Consider the following 13,740-nt stretch of genomic DNA (forward strand, 5'->3'; position numbering starts at 1 on the left):
TTACTTAAGGTTCTTTGCAGCGTCCCTTCGGCGCCTCGATGCAACTACTTTCATTCATTTTACTGTTACCTCAGTTCATATGCTATTTCTTCCATCTTACTGTCCACCCTCTCCTAACAATTGCTTCTTAGTACAACTGCTTTAAGGCTTTCCTCCTGTAACACCTTTCAAACCTTTTACTGTCAATATCTGTTTCAGCGCTGAATGGCCTTAGTTGCCCCAGTGCTTGGCATAATGCCAAACATCTATGTAAAAAAAATATCATGCACTTAATCTAAGGCATACATTTGGCCATTGAGTGTGAGCTTGGATGAAAATAGTCGTATACTCATATACTACCGTTATCCCTAGCTTTAATTGATACTTGTTGAATATTTGCATATAATTTTCTGTTGAAAGAGAGTTGGAAAAAAGTGTCATCCATATTTACTTTATAGCATATCGCAGTTTTAATAAATTTATGCATCAATTCTGCTCTAGTTCAGCTTAGTAAAAAGTACTATAACTCCGTAAATAGGAAGTATTCTGTACTCCTATAATTGCTAAAAGTATTACATACTAATGAAATACTCATTTTGATTCTTTGCACACAATGAATGACAAGTACGAAAGGTTTACTAAGAATATTAAAAAAATTAAATAATCAGTGTTTTCTTTGTACACAATGAATTTTAAGCAAACATCCCGTAAGGGCTTACTAAAAAATATTCAATATTGAATTTTATTGTCCCTTTTTATTTGTTTGTACACAATGTATGAAAAGTAAAAAATCAAAAGCAAAAAATTTTCAATAAAACTTTTTATATATTTGTACACAATGAATGACAAGGAGCAATCAGGTAAAGACATCCGGAAGGTTTTATGAAAACGGAATCCACCTCAAAAAGGCAATTTTTTACTACAGCTTATCAAGTGCACCTTGAAAAACAACCGTATTCAGATTAGCTACTAACAGGATGAGTTTGTCACGTAACTAATTTTGTTACATTAGGCTAACTTAGATCACGAAAACAACAATACCGTAGGTTTCCACAAGGCCACATTACCTTTTGAAACAATTTAATGAATGAAGCTGAAACTGTGTTCCTGTAAATAGTAGGGACTATATCAGTCTGATTCCTGTTTATGGCCTAGTAATGACCAGTATATTGCTTTTATACAATGCACAGTAATGTGCATTACTACGAAATAGCATATGTCAATAGAAATTCGTAGTGTAAGCCTACTCCCTCTCTCTATTTTCCCCTACAAACAGGTCAGATACCATCATTTTTACCATCTTGTATATTATTTGATTCATCCTGTGAGTTATCGCAACCCTTTATAAATGGCTTTAAACATGCATTTTCAAGTATATAATTTAGAAATTCGCGATGTGAAAATATTATTTACCAAGAAGGAGAAGCCAATAACGGATAACATATTTCACGGTGTATCTCATTTGAAGAATATATTGTTGTTAAATTAGTTTTGCATTATGTTTAGATATATCTGACTAAAATGTATATGTCATACAAGCCATAAGCTATGAAATTGAGAAGAAAGTATTTCTTCGGCATCGTGACTGGCGGAAGTAATGGATATAGGACTGAGGAGAGAGCTAAAAGGCGTGGCTTGTGACGTCATGGATCACCTCCACGCGCTTTGATTGGTCCTAATTTTCCCCATCCCTAAATTCTTCCAGACTTGGGAAATATGCTTCCGGGCCGGGGTCGTCTTTGGTTTAGGCCTGGTATTGGTGCTGACGACGACCCCTTCTTGACCTGGACCTGATACCCAGTTCTAATAAAAGTTTACCTTCAGCATTTATAATTTTGTGAAAATTCCCAATATGAATATTGGCCACATCGCTGAGCCTGAGAAGCGAATTGTAAGGAAAATAGGGAAAACAATATATAAAACCAAATTGCTTAATTCTGCCATTCTTTTTAACAGAAATTGCATAAAAGAGGGTCTTCTGTCAAAATATTATTATTATTATTTTTTTTTTTTTTTTTTTGCTCTATCACAGTCCTCCAATTCGACTGGGTGGTATTTATAGTGTGAGGTTCCGGGTTGCATCCTGCCTCCTTAGGAGTCCATCACTTTTCTTACTATGTGTGCCGTTTCTAGGATCACACTCTTCTGCATGAGTCCTGGGCTACTTCAGCCTCTAGTTTTTATAGATTCCTTTTCAGGGATCTTGGGATCGTGCCTAGTGCTCCTATGATTATGGGTACGATTTCCACTGGCATATCCCATATCCTTCTTATTTCTATTTTCAGATCTTGATACTTATCCATTTTTTTTTTTTTTTTTCCCTCTCTTCTCTTCAACTCTGGTGTCCCATGGTATTGCGACATCAATGAGTGATACTTTCTTCTTGACTTTGTCATCAACGTCACGTCTGGTCTGTTTGCACGTATCACCCTATCCGTTCTGATACCATAGTCCCAGAGGATCTTTGCGTGATCGTTTTCTATCACTCCTTCAGGTTGGTGCTCGTACCACTTATTACTGCAAGGTAGCTGATGTTTCTTGCACAGGCTCCAGGGGAGGGCTTTTGCCACTGAATCATGCCTCTTTTTGTACTGGTTCTGTGCAAGTGCCGGGTATTCACTTGCTTTGTGGTTTATGGTTTCATTTTTCGTATTGCACTTCCTACATATGGGAGAGATGTTATTTCCGTCTATCGTTCTTTGAACATATCTGGTTCTTAGGGCCTGATCTTGTGCCGCTGTTATCATTCCTTCAGTTTCCTTCTTTAGCTCTCCCTCTGTAGCCATTGCCAATTGTCATCGCTGGCTAGTTCTTTAGTCTGTCTCATGTATTGTCCGTGCATTGGTTTGTTGTGCCAGTCCTCTTGTTCTGTCTGTCTTTCTCCTGTCTCTGTATATTTCTGGGTCTTCGTCTACTTTTATTAGTCCGTTCCTTCCCATGCACCTCTGTTAGCCACTCGTCTTCACTGGTTTTCAGATATTGCCCAGTGCTCTGTTTTCGATGTTGACGCAGTCCTCTATACTTAGTAGTCCTCTCCCTCCTTCCTTTCGTGTTATGTATAGTTTGTCCGTATTTGCTCTTGGGTGTAGTGCTTTGTGTATTGTCATATGTTTCCTGGTTTTCTGATCAATGCTGCGGATTTTTTTGTTCTGCCTTCGTCCATTCCACTATTCCTGCGCTGTATCTGATTACTGGCACTGCCCATGTGTTTATGGCTTTTATCATATTTCCGGCATTGAGTTTTGACTTGAGTATCGCCTTGAGTCTCTGCATATATTCTTTCCTGATCGTGTCCTTCATCTCTTGGTGTTTTATATCCAAGAGATGAAGGACACGATCAGGAAAGAATATATTATTATTATTATTATTATTGATTATTATTATTACTTAAATTATTATTATTTATTATTATTATTATTCAGAAGATGAAACCTGTTCATATGGTACAAGCCCAAATGTGTCACTGACTTGAAATTTAAACTTCCAGAGAATATGGTGTTCATCTGGAAGTCAGAGAAGGTAAAGGGAAATACAGAGAGAAGAGATGTCAACATTTTAAAAACAAATAAATTAATTCATAAATAGGTAAAATTGTATTAAAATACAAGGGGAATAGCATAAGGGTAGTAAAATAATTTGTCCTGATAAAAGTGTTATCACTAAATCTTGAGTGTGCAGATACGTCCCTCACAACTTCATCCGAGAAAAGGTTATGGAAGGAGTGGATTAAAAAATAAAATCAGGGAAAAAGTTATGGAAGGAGTGGATTTAAAAAAAACAGAAAAAGTTATGGAAGGAGTGGATTTAAAAAAAACAGAAAAGGTTATGGAAGGAGTGGATTTAAAAAAAACAGAAAAAGTTATGGAAGGGGATTTAAAAAAACCAGAAAAGGTTATGGAAGGAGTGGGTTTAAAAAAAACAGAAAAGGTTATGGAAGGAGTGGATTTTAAAAAAAACAGAAAAAGTTATGGAAGGGGATTTTAAAAAACCAGAAAAAGTTATGGAAGGAGTGGGTTTAAAAAAAAAACAGAAAAGGTTATGGAAGGAGTGGATTTTTAAAAAATCCGACAAAGTTATGGAAGGAGTGGATTAAAAAAACGAGAAAAGGTTATGGAAGGAGCGGATTGAAAAAAATCCGAGAAAAAGTTACGGAAGGAATAACCTTCAAAATTCCTTGAAAATCCAAAAATATACAACAAATGTTACGTTACGATTCAGTGGTTTATGGAGCAGAAATGATTCATGATTTTCCCCTTCTCTAATTCCAGCTATTTGTACCATGAAGAGTTCCTCGTTGGACAAGTGAATTTCGCGCTCGGCTACCAATCCGGTGGTCGGAGGTTCGAATCTCGGCTCGGCCAACGTGGAACCAGAGGAATTTATTTCTGGTGATAGAAATTCATTTCTCGATATAATGTGGTTCGGATCCCACAATAAGCTGTAGGTTCCGTTGCTAGGTAACCAATTGGGTGTAGCTACGTAAAAATCTCTAATCCTTCAGGCCAGCCCTAGGAGTGCTGTTAATCAGCTCAGTGGTCTGGTTAAACTAAGATATACTTTACCATGAAGAGACCAGGCGGGCAAGAAGCCATTCAAGCCATTAATGAAAAATACAGATGTATAATTCAGTGAAATATCTGATGTGGAATGGAATGAAATATAACTTTTAGGTCAATGACCAACCGTTGAGACCTATGAGGTTGTTCAGATTTCAAAAGGAAACTGAGAGCTAGAAAGTTTTAAGATGTAACAAACCTGGCAGTTTCCCAGGATATGTTGGAAAGTAAGTTAGAAGAAAGTAAATATGAACGGAGGTACAGCAAATGTAATAAGAGATTGCAGCCAGCGGCCGAAGGAACGCTGCAACGAACCTTAAATAATGAGTACAGTGCACCAAGAGGTGCACTGACCCCACTACAAGACAATACAGATGGTGTAAGTTGAATTGAATATAGAATTTAGGCCAAAGGCCAAGCACTGGGACCTATGAGGTCATTCAGCACTGAAATGTAAATTGACAGCGAGAGGTTTGAAAGGTGTAACATGAGGAGAACCTCGCTGTTGCACTGAGAATCAAGTGTTAGGAGAGGTGGAAAGTGTGGTGAAGAAAGAGAATATCAACGGAGGCATAGTAAAATGAAAGAAAGGGGTTGCAGTTACGGGTCGAAGGGACTCTGCAAAAAACCTTAAGTAGTAATGCCTACATTGCACCGCATGAGGTCCACTGACGGCACTAACCCCCAAGGCATACAGATGGTGTGAAATGTGGTAGTAGTAAGAACTAAATTAGTGTGAGAAGGGTGTTATGAATGTTGGATGAAAAGAAAAAACCTAATATACAATATAATCCAAGTACTACCTATCCAAAAATATTACACTATCTTCAAAAACGTGAAAAGATGGAGAATCGAACATATTTGGATTTCACGACTCACGTTTCTCTCCCTGAATCGGTGATGCAGTTGGAGACAAACCAGGCCGCTAGCCTTTTCTTCCCAAAGGCATAATTCTTACTAACGGGCAAAGGCTTGGGTATCCGACGGCGGTATACTGTGCTGTACCTGTAAATGAAACATACTATAGTTACGTTCTCTGCTCTGCCAACGCGGAATCAGGGGAATTGATTTCTGGTGATTAGAAATTCATTTTTCGATATAATGGGGTTCGGATCCCACAATAAGCTGTAGGTCCCGTTGCTAGATACCCAATAGGTTCCTAGCCACGCAAAAATATCTCATCCTTCGGGCCAGCCCTAGGAGAGCTGCTAATCAGCTCAGTGGTCTGGTTAAACTAAGATATTAACTGTAAACTTTTTGGACACGAATATTATGCAAGGCCTCAGATCCAAATGGAAGAAGAATATGAAGAAATTCTGACGTCCATAGCGAGTATCAGAACGAGGTAACGTTACCGACCTGACCACGTGGTCAGCTTCCGATTACCCGGGATGCGGCTTCGAATCCTGCTGCGGGCGTCAGGATTTCTCCATTCTCTACCAATTGGATCGGAGGCTTTGTAGTCAGGGGCGCCCGCACGTAGGGGCAAGGAAGGGGGGGGCACTTGCCCGCCTCTGAAATCTTGGAAATAATTATTATATATATATATATATATATATATATTATTATATATATATATATATATATATATATATATATATTACATTTATTACATTTAATTACATCACTTTGTTTTCCTTCCATTCCACAGTATAGTCTTTCAGTCTAAGTAAATTAAAGGCATCCTTATTATTTTGTATGATATTTGTATGTTGTATATACCTGCGTTATTCTTTCAAGAAATGTTTGATTTTATTTGAACAGTATTATATAGAACTATTGAAAAATAAGTAAATGTATATTATAATGTGTCCTCGGCCCCCTTGGAAAATATGATGCGGACGCCCTTGTTTGTAGTGGCAAAAGTATCCAAAAAGTGTGAAGCATTCGAGAAGTTAAGAGGGCGCTGTGGTTATTACCATTGCATGCAAATCTGGTAAAAACTGACCAGTATATTCTACAGCACCTGTATGTAGTAACAGCCACTAGATAAAATGGCATCCCAGATAATGGCAGTGCACTGAACAGTATTTGCGTAAGGATGAACGACATAACGAAAAGAATAACACATAAACAAATAAAAATAAACGAACTCATGAATACATACATGTAAGACAGCAATGTAAGAAAAACTAATATTTAAACTATTTGCAGACAACTAAAGTTGCTACATTCAGCCGAGAGAAAGTTCATTTTCTCTCATATAACACTACCTACGAAAAACGTAAACAGACTAATATCATCCTTCATTTAGATGGTGAGGAGTAACGTACTTTTCTGTTCAACTGTAATTACTTTGTGACACTCCTGTTCTTACTTAAGGTGCCCTAGCAAATTGGATCTTGTTATTTTTAGAGATTATTCACAGCTATCCGAATGCCGTTGTTGCTCATAAAAGCACATCCGACAATGCATCCAGCAGATTCTGATTTTGCTCTTCAATACTGATACAGTTCATATCAAGGGCTCACAGGATTCATTCGGTATTGAACAAGAGTATTGTGGAGATAGAATGGAATATAGAATATCGCCCAAAGTCCAAGAACTGGGACCTATCAGGTCATTCAGCAGTTAGGTAACAATTTTCAGGGTGGAAGGTCAGATGGAAGAAAGAGAATATGAATGGAGAAGGTACAGTAAACGGAATGAGAGTGATTGCAGCTAAAGGGACGCTGCTAAGACCCTTACGTAATGCCTGCAGTGCAACACATGTGGAGCACTGACGGCACTACTGGGTAGGGAGATAGAGAGCCTCGAGGCATGACAATTTTAGTCAGTGTAGAACGTTTGTTCAAACTACAACAAAATGCATTTAACTTACGGATTAGGAAAATCCGAGTCTAGCCTGTAGGTGAAGGTCCAGTTGAAGACGTTGTCGAAGTCTCTGAGGTCAATGAACATATGTGGAGGCGATTCCAGAGACCAGAAGACGTATCTGGTATGAGGGGACCTTTTCACAAGGCAAGAACGAAAATTATTCGTAATTCCTATTCATAATTTTCATTAGTGGAGAATGGGTATATCAAGAGACATAAGTAAAGATTTGGGTAAATGTACTGACATTTGTGGGTGAAAAAAAAAAAACAACTAATCCTGACAATTCATGAATAATATTTTAATCTAAAAAGCATATACCGTATCACTAATAATGGTGAAACCAACTGGTATTCTTTTGCAGTGAAAAGACAACTTTGGTCATTTTTATATACTAAAATTCTTGAATGTCTGAAAATGACAGAATTTTGAAGGTGCTTTCCATAGATTGATGATAATGAATGACTGACTATGACAACATGTTTTAAAGTGTCTCTGCATATTTCTGATCATCACTGATTGAAAATGGGAACAAGTTTTATTGTATTTACACATTACTGAAAATGGCTAACTAAAAATGATAACATACTTTAAAGTGGGTTTTACTCATTACTGACAAGGAGTGACTAAAAATGATAACACATTTCAAAGTGGTTTTTACACATTGCTGACAATGACAGGCTGAAAATGACAACATAAGGTTTTTATGTATAGTAAACAAGGACTAACTGAAAATTACTGAACATTCTAAAGTGTTTTGACTCATGGTTGATAATCACATTTTAAAAGTGTTAAACTACAATGCTGATAATCCCTGGATGAAAATGACACCAAATTTTAAAAAGTTTTTACACGCTGCCGACCATGACAATGAAAATGGCAAAACACTCTAAAGTGCATCGTCTCTGCCGACAATGAAAACGACAACATGAATCGACAGCGCTTGTCATTAATACGGGCAATGACTGACAAAACGACAACATGAATCGACAGCGCTTGTCATTAATACGGGCAATGACTGACAAAACGACAACATGACGCAAGCGTGCATTAATACGGGCAATGACTGACAAAACGACAACATGAATCGACAGCGCTTGTCATTGCTACTGGCAATGACTGACTGAAAACGGCTATACAAAAGAAAACACAACTTCTTCCTCAGTGACACTGACCTGAGGGGAGGGAAGGAATTGTCATGGGACCTGACGTGCCAGATTACCGCATCCACTTTTTCCGGGGGAAACAAGCTGCGGTTCGCCGTCGTGAAGCAAGAGCTGACAGGACATTTCGCCTTGACGAAAGGCTCCCGCCCGAAACCGAAGTAGAAGGATTTGTCGCCAAATACCTGTCTTCGATGAAGAAAGAAATTGTGATTTGGTAACTCGTCCCAAAGAGACTGGACGATTACAGCTAAACTAAGACACAGATGGACTGCTATAGATTGTTTTAACACTGTTAATATTGCTACAGAAAACTGTCAAGCTTAGCTACTGAGTGAAAGACGAGACTCCATTTCAAAACCGAATTAATAAAAACAGTAAGAATATTATTATATTAATCTAATCGAACGTCAATATGAACTGAGAGAGGCGCCATTTTAAATACGAATTAACTTAACAGGCATTGTGTATCACATTCAACAGTCTAGCATTTTTTTTATATTAAAAAAACACGCTTAAATAACCGAATGAATCCACTTACGTCATTCCAAAAGAGTATTTTCTTTAGAGGGAGCTCTCCCTTGTCTAAAGCAATCGCGGAAGCCCTGGTCGCCTTGTTCTCAAACCGGAATTCATCCGGCATGAATTCGATGTTGGTCGCATTTACTGGTTCCAGGGGTAAGAGGGAATCGCCAGTCCCTCTCAGAGGGACAGAACGACTCTCGGGAAAAGGGAATTTTGGATGACTGGAAGTCTCTGGAGTCTTTTTGGCTGAGTCTCCTTCGAAGCACTTGGTCTTCTTGCGACCGTCTGTTAACGTTGCCACAAGCCACCGAAAGGGAACCACCGAACCTGTCGTTGTGGTATTACTTCTGTGGAAGGAAAGCTTAGACTTACATTTTTTCCCCTTTCGACAAATGAAGAGAATAGAATATAACTCTTATTCAAAAGGCCAAGCGCTGCGACCTATGAGGTCATTCAACACTGAAACAGAAATTGACAGCAAAAATGTTTGAAAGGTGCAACATGAGGAAAACCTCGCAGTTGCGCTATGAAACAATTGTTAGGAGAGGGTGGAAAGTAAGATGGAAGAGAGAGAATATGAACGGAGGCACAGTAAAAGGAATGAAAAGGGTTGCAGCTACGGGTCGATACTGCGATTTTATTTCCATAAATTATGCAAAAGATGCTTTCAAAAAAGTTCATTTCATAGAGTTCCGATGGCCAAATGAGCTTTTAAAGTAGGTTACAATGATTTGAAGTCAGTTCTGAAGCATAAATGGCTAAAGAAGAAATTATGTGTTGAGAATAACTTATATTTACCTAGTGAATTTTAAATTTTGAGCTCTAATATTTGAATAACCAATAACGGCAAACTAATTACGCAAAAATATATATATATATATTTACCTTATGAATTTTGAGCTTTAATATTTGAATAACCAATAATGGCAGACTAATTACGCTAAAAAAATATATTTACCTCATGAATTTTGAGCTTTAATATTTGAATAACAAATAACGGCAAACTAATTACGCTAAAAAAAAAAGATATATTTACCTTATGAATTTTGAGCTTTAATACTTGAGTAACCAACAATGGCAGACTAATTACGCTACAAAAAAAGAATTTTCGGAAACACAATGTCGTCAATAAGGGAACATAACAATCTCCTTAGAACTTACCCAAATAAAAAGCTTGTCGTGGCGAATGATATGCGTTCATTGACGTAGAGTACCACGCACAGTATCGTGAAGGACATCAGGAGGAGTAAGGCTTTCTGTGTGAGAAGAACAGATTCGCGTAGCTCAATTGTTATATTAAAAATGAGAGAGAGAGAGAGAGAGAGAGAGAGAGAGAGAGAGAGAGAGAGTAATACGCGCATTATCGCCATGGCCATCAGGAAGAGTAAAGTTTTGTGTGAGAAGAACAGACTCGCGTAGCTCAATTGGAATATTAAAAATGAGAGAGAGAGAGAGAGAGAGAGAGGAGAGAGAGAGAGAGAGAGAGAGAGTACGCTACATGCTCCTCAATCTGAGAAGGAGAATCGAGCAGGTTCTCGAAAGCTCTCTTTTGTTATAAATGTATTTCTAAAACATATGTTTACATCTACGCCATAAGGGATTTCTTTACCATTTTAGTGACTCGATATTAAGAGATTTTTATAATAATAATAATAATAATAATAATAATAATAGTTAGTAGTAATAACAAGAACATCTATGAACGGTAAAGTTAGAGGGTATAGAATAAGAATCAGGAAATTAGAAAGAGAAGTGAGGTTTTTGGTGATACTCACAAAACGTTGATTCATTCTTGAAGAGCTGTCACGAATTCTTCTGTCAGATCGCAACCAACTCTGTGAAGATGGAGAGAAAACAAATAAAACATGCCCCGAAGTTACTTAGGTGCAATCGAGTTTTCTTTATAAAACTATTACCTATGATGACCGGCAGCTCTCCCCAGTTGCTCACCTGAGGATGCGTCTTGTGGTTCCGGAAAGCGCTGCCAGATGCACGATCCATGGCTAACTTTAACCTTAAATAAAATAAAAACTACTAAGGCTAGAGGGCTGCAATTTGGTATTTTTGATAATTGGAGGGTGGATGATCAACGTACCAATTTGCAGCCCTCTAAGGGCGGACGGACAGACAAGGTCAGCACAATAGTCTTAATTTACAGGAAACTAAAAAACGAGTAACTGTAACAAAATGGAAGCATGGCAAAACTGACCTACAATGCCTCAGTTTCATGGCGGGGCTGGGGCAAAAATATGACCTTGTTGTACGGCACGGCATGTAAGCTAATATCTAGAATGTCTTTGTTCTCATTCACTTTGTCGATGAAATCTGTCGTTGTATTATAATCTTCAAATCACTCACTCAAACGTTCTCTTTGTCTTTCTGAAGGAATAACTTTTTTTTTTTGCGACTTCAATAATGCAACACAAAAAGCACCAAAGATTCTTTCTGTCGCCTTCTGCCTCATATATCATCACGACATTAGATGATGAGACTCAACAATTTATTCATTCATTCTTACGTCTTTCTTTCCTCGATGTTAAAAAAGAAACAAACATGTAAACTTTCTGAAAAATCCTTATTTCTCTCTCTCTCTCTCTCTCTCTAATACCCGCATTATTCGCTTCTCTTCTCTTCTCTTCTCTCCCTCGGAAAAGATTAAATTTTATTCTTCAGCGATGAGGTGCATCCAAAGCCCTCAGCCTCTCTGTTCTCCAATCCACTGTTCTGGAAAGTAATATAGACCTTCTCTTGGTTACTTCCAGGTTCACGCAAGTGGGTCCCACAGAATATGCAACAATGTTAGTGACCAACCCAAAATAATTATTATTCACCTGAGACATCTCCTGTAAATCATATTCCATGAAATGAAAAGTCAAAGGTTCTTAAATGTCTCACGTTCCAACGTAATTAGGAAATTTTGGGGCTGACAAGGTTTCTTCAGCCTAACTTTCATAGGGTCTTCATTTCTTTGACAAGCTAGTAGTACTCATGGAGATCAGTCGACTAAATCTTCTTCTTTCCCACCGGTATCCCTACACTAAGGGGTTGGATGCCTGATGCGCCTTTCCTTACAACATCAGGCATGGTTTATTATATAGCAAAGGGGTTTTTACGACCGCATGCCCTTGCTGTCATCAACCACAGTTATTGGCGGTGGGCCTCGCCTTTGACTAAAAAGTCCACCTGTAAGGCAGCAGTTTCCACAATTATTGGCGTTGGGCCTAGCCTTTGACTAAATAGTAGGACTGCAAGGGAGCAGTTGTCCTTTTAGTCGCCTTTTACGACACGCAGGACCTACGGTGGTAGTATTCTTACACCCCCGACCACAAGGTATATCAGTCGACTAAATGGCTTGGCCTTATTCAAGTCTGAGCAGAATGGCAACTCGTTTAGTGGCCATGTTCCATCCCTTAAAGTTAGATCTCGATAATTCCTACATTTCACTTCACCTCACCCGTTCTACTGGAACTCTCACTTCATCCAGACATTCATTAAAAACAGAGATCGGTTTATATTTAACAGGTGAATGAACTCTTATTGTTTTCGTTGCATTCTTCCCTCTGCGGATGGATTAGGCGTGGTTTTTCCCTCTCCGACTTGTTTCAAGCGAGGCTTCTCTTTCTTTCTTTCTTTCTTTTTTTTTTTTTTTTTTTTTTTTTTTAAGCTTTGAAATTGGGCAGTCACATACAGGCCTGGAAGTTTATATTGACTAGCTGAACAGAATATCACGATAATACACACACACACACACCCACACAGAGTTGGGGCTCTTTTAGGTACTCCAACCACAAATTCTCAAAAGTTAGGACTATCATTCTTACATTTACTTCATCTCACCCCTTCTACTGGAACTCTTTACTTCATCCCGGCATTCATTCACAACCCAGATAAGAAAGTCATCACATTTACCCTGCGGGACAGCAACTCCCCAGTAGCTACACATTAGCAACAGGTGGGCAGCAGCGTCCTACCATAACCGCAAGTGGTAGTCGGCTCAATTGGGGATCTAATATTTCGAAACGATTTCAATTCCGCTGACGATGGGAACAGTTGTGTCCCGAAAACCATATTCAATGGCTCGTGCGGGTACAATTTACATCAAAGACAAGTTGATGTGGTCACGATATAATTTCAGCACTTGTATATAAAATAAAATAAAAAATAAATAAATAAATAAAAACCCTTACCTGACAATAGACACCAGAGTAACACTTGTGGATAAAATTCTGATAAGACTGTCTCTACTTTATAACAGTTGTATAAACTGTCTACTTTATAACAGCTGTATAATCCGTGCAAGGCTTCACTAACAACCTCTATCCTTAGTACTACAGCTATTCTATTGTATTCCTGATGCACTCGTCTTAAATATTTTAGTCATTTCCACATGAAAACCAGTGCAAACTTTAGCGACACATTCGTCTTGTCAGGGTAAGAGGGAGCTTATTGATAATATCCGCAATGTCGGCAGAGGTTGAGGGACTTCCACTGTAACTCCTACGGTATTTTTTCTTCCTAGTTACACCCTCTTCATGCTTTCCTTGCAGAAAACCTTTATGTTGGGGTAAGAATGTCCACTTTTAATACGGGAACTACACGGAAGTTCGTCCCTTGAAAATGCCACATCGGTGATTAGCTGGAAACCCGACCGCTGACGCAGAGACAAGCTCGAAATCGCGTCTCATCTAATGACAGCAGCCGCG

The 13,740-nt window shown here is 38.4% G+C and overlaps 1 protein-coding gene across 4 annotated transcripts in view; it reads right to left on the reverse strand.

Annotated features, from left to right (window-relative positions):
• LOC135206232 (alpha-(1,3)-fucosyltransferase C-like) overlaps positions 1-13,740 on the reverse strand; it is a 61,553-nt gene that overhangs the window by 19,505 nt on the left and 28,308 nt on the right. For 2 of the 4 annotated variants that reach the window (XM_064237597.1, XM_064237596.1), the window contains exons 2-7: positions 10,813-10,872; positions 10,199-10,293; positions 9,054-9,384; positions 8,525-8,697; positions 7,357-7,485; positions 5,415-5,540 (exon numbers count right to left, since the gene is read on the reverse strand). In XM_064237597.1, the coding sequence (XP_064093667.1) occupies positions 5,415-5,540; positions 7,357-7,485; positions 8,525-8,697; positions 9,054-9,384; positions 10,199-10,293; positions 10,813-10,827 (869 nt within the window). In that variant the 5' untranslated portion in view covers positions 10,828-10,872. Of the gene's footprint in view, positions 1-5,414; positions 5,541-7,356; positions 7,486-8,524; positions 8,702-9,053; positions 9,385-10,198; positions 10,294-10,812; positions 10,873-13,224 lie in introns of those variants that run through there. The other 2 variants (XM_064237598.1, XM_064237599.1) reach the window with 2 other exon arrangements.

This window comes from Macrobrachium nipponense, chromosome 29 (genome assembly GCF_015104395.2).
Source record: "Macrobrachium nipponense isolate FS-2020 chromosome 29, ASM1510439v2, whole genome shotgun sequence".
Taxonomy (NCBI): Eukaryota; Metazoa; Arthropoda; class Malacostraca; order Decapoda; family Palaemonidae; genus Macrobrachium; species Macrobrachium nipponense.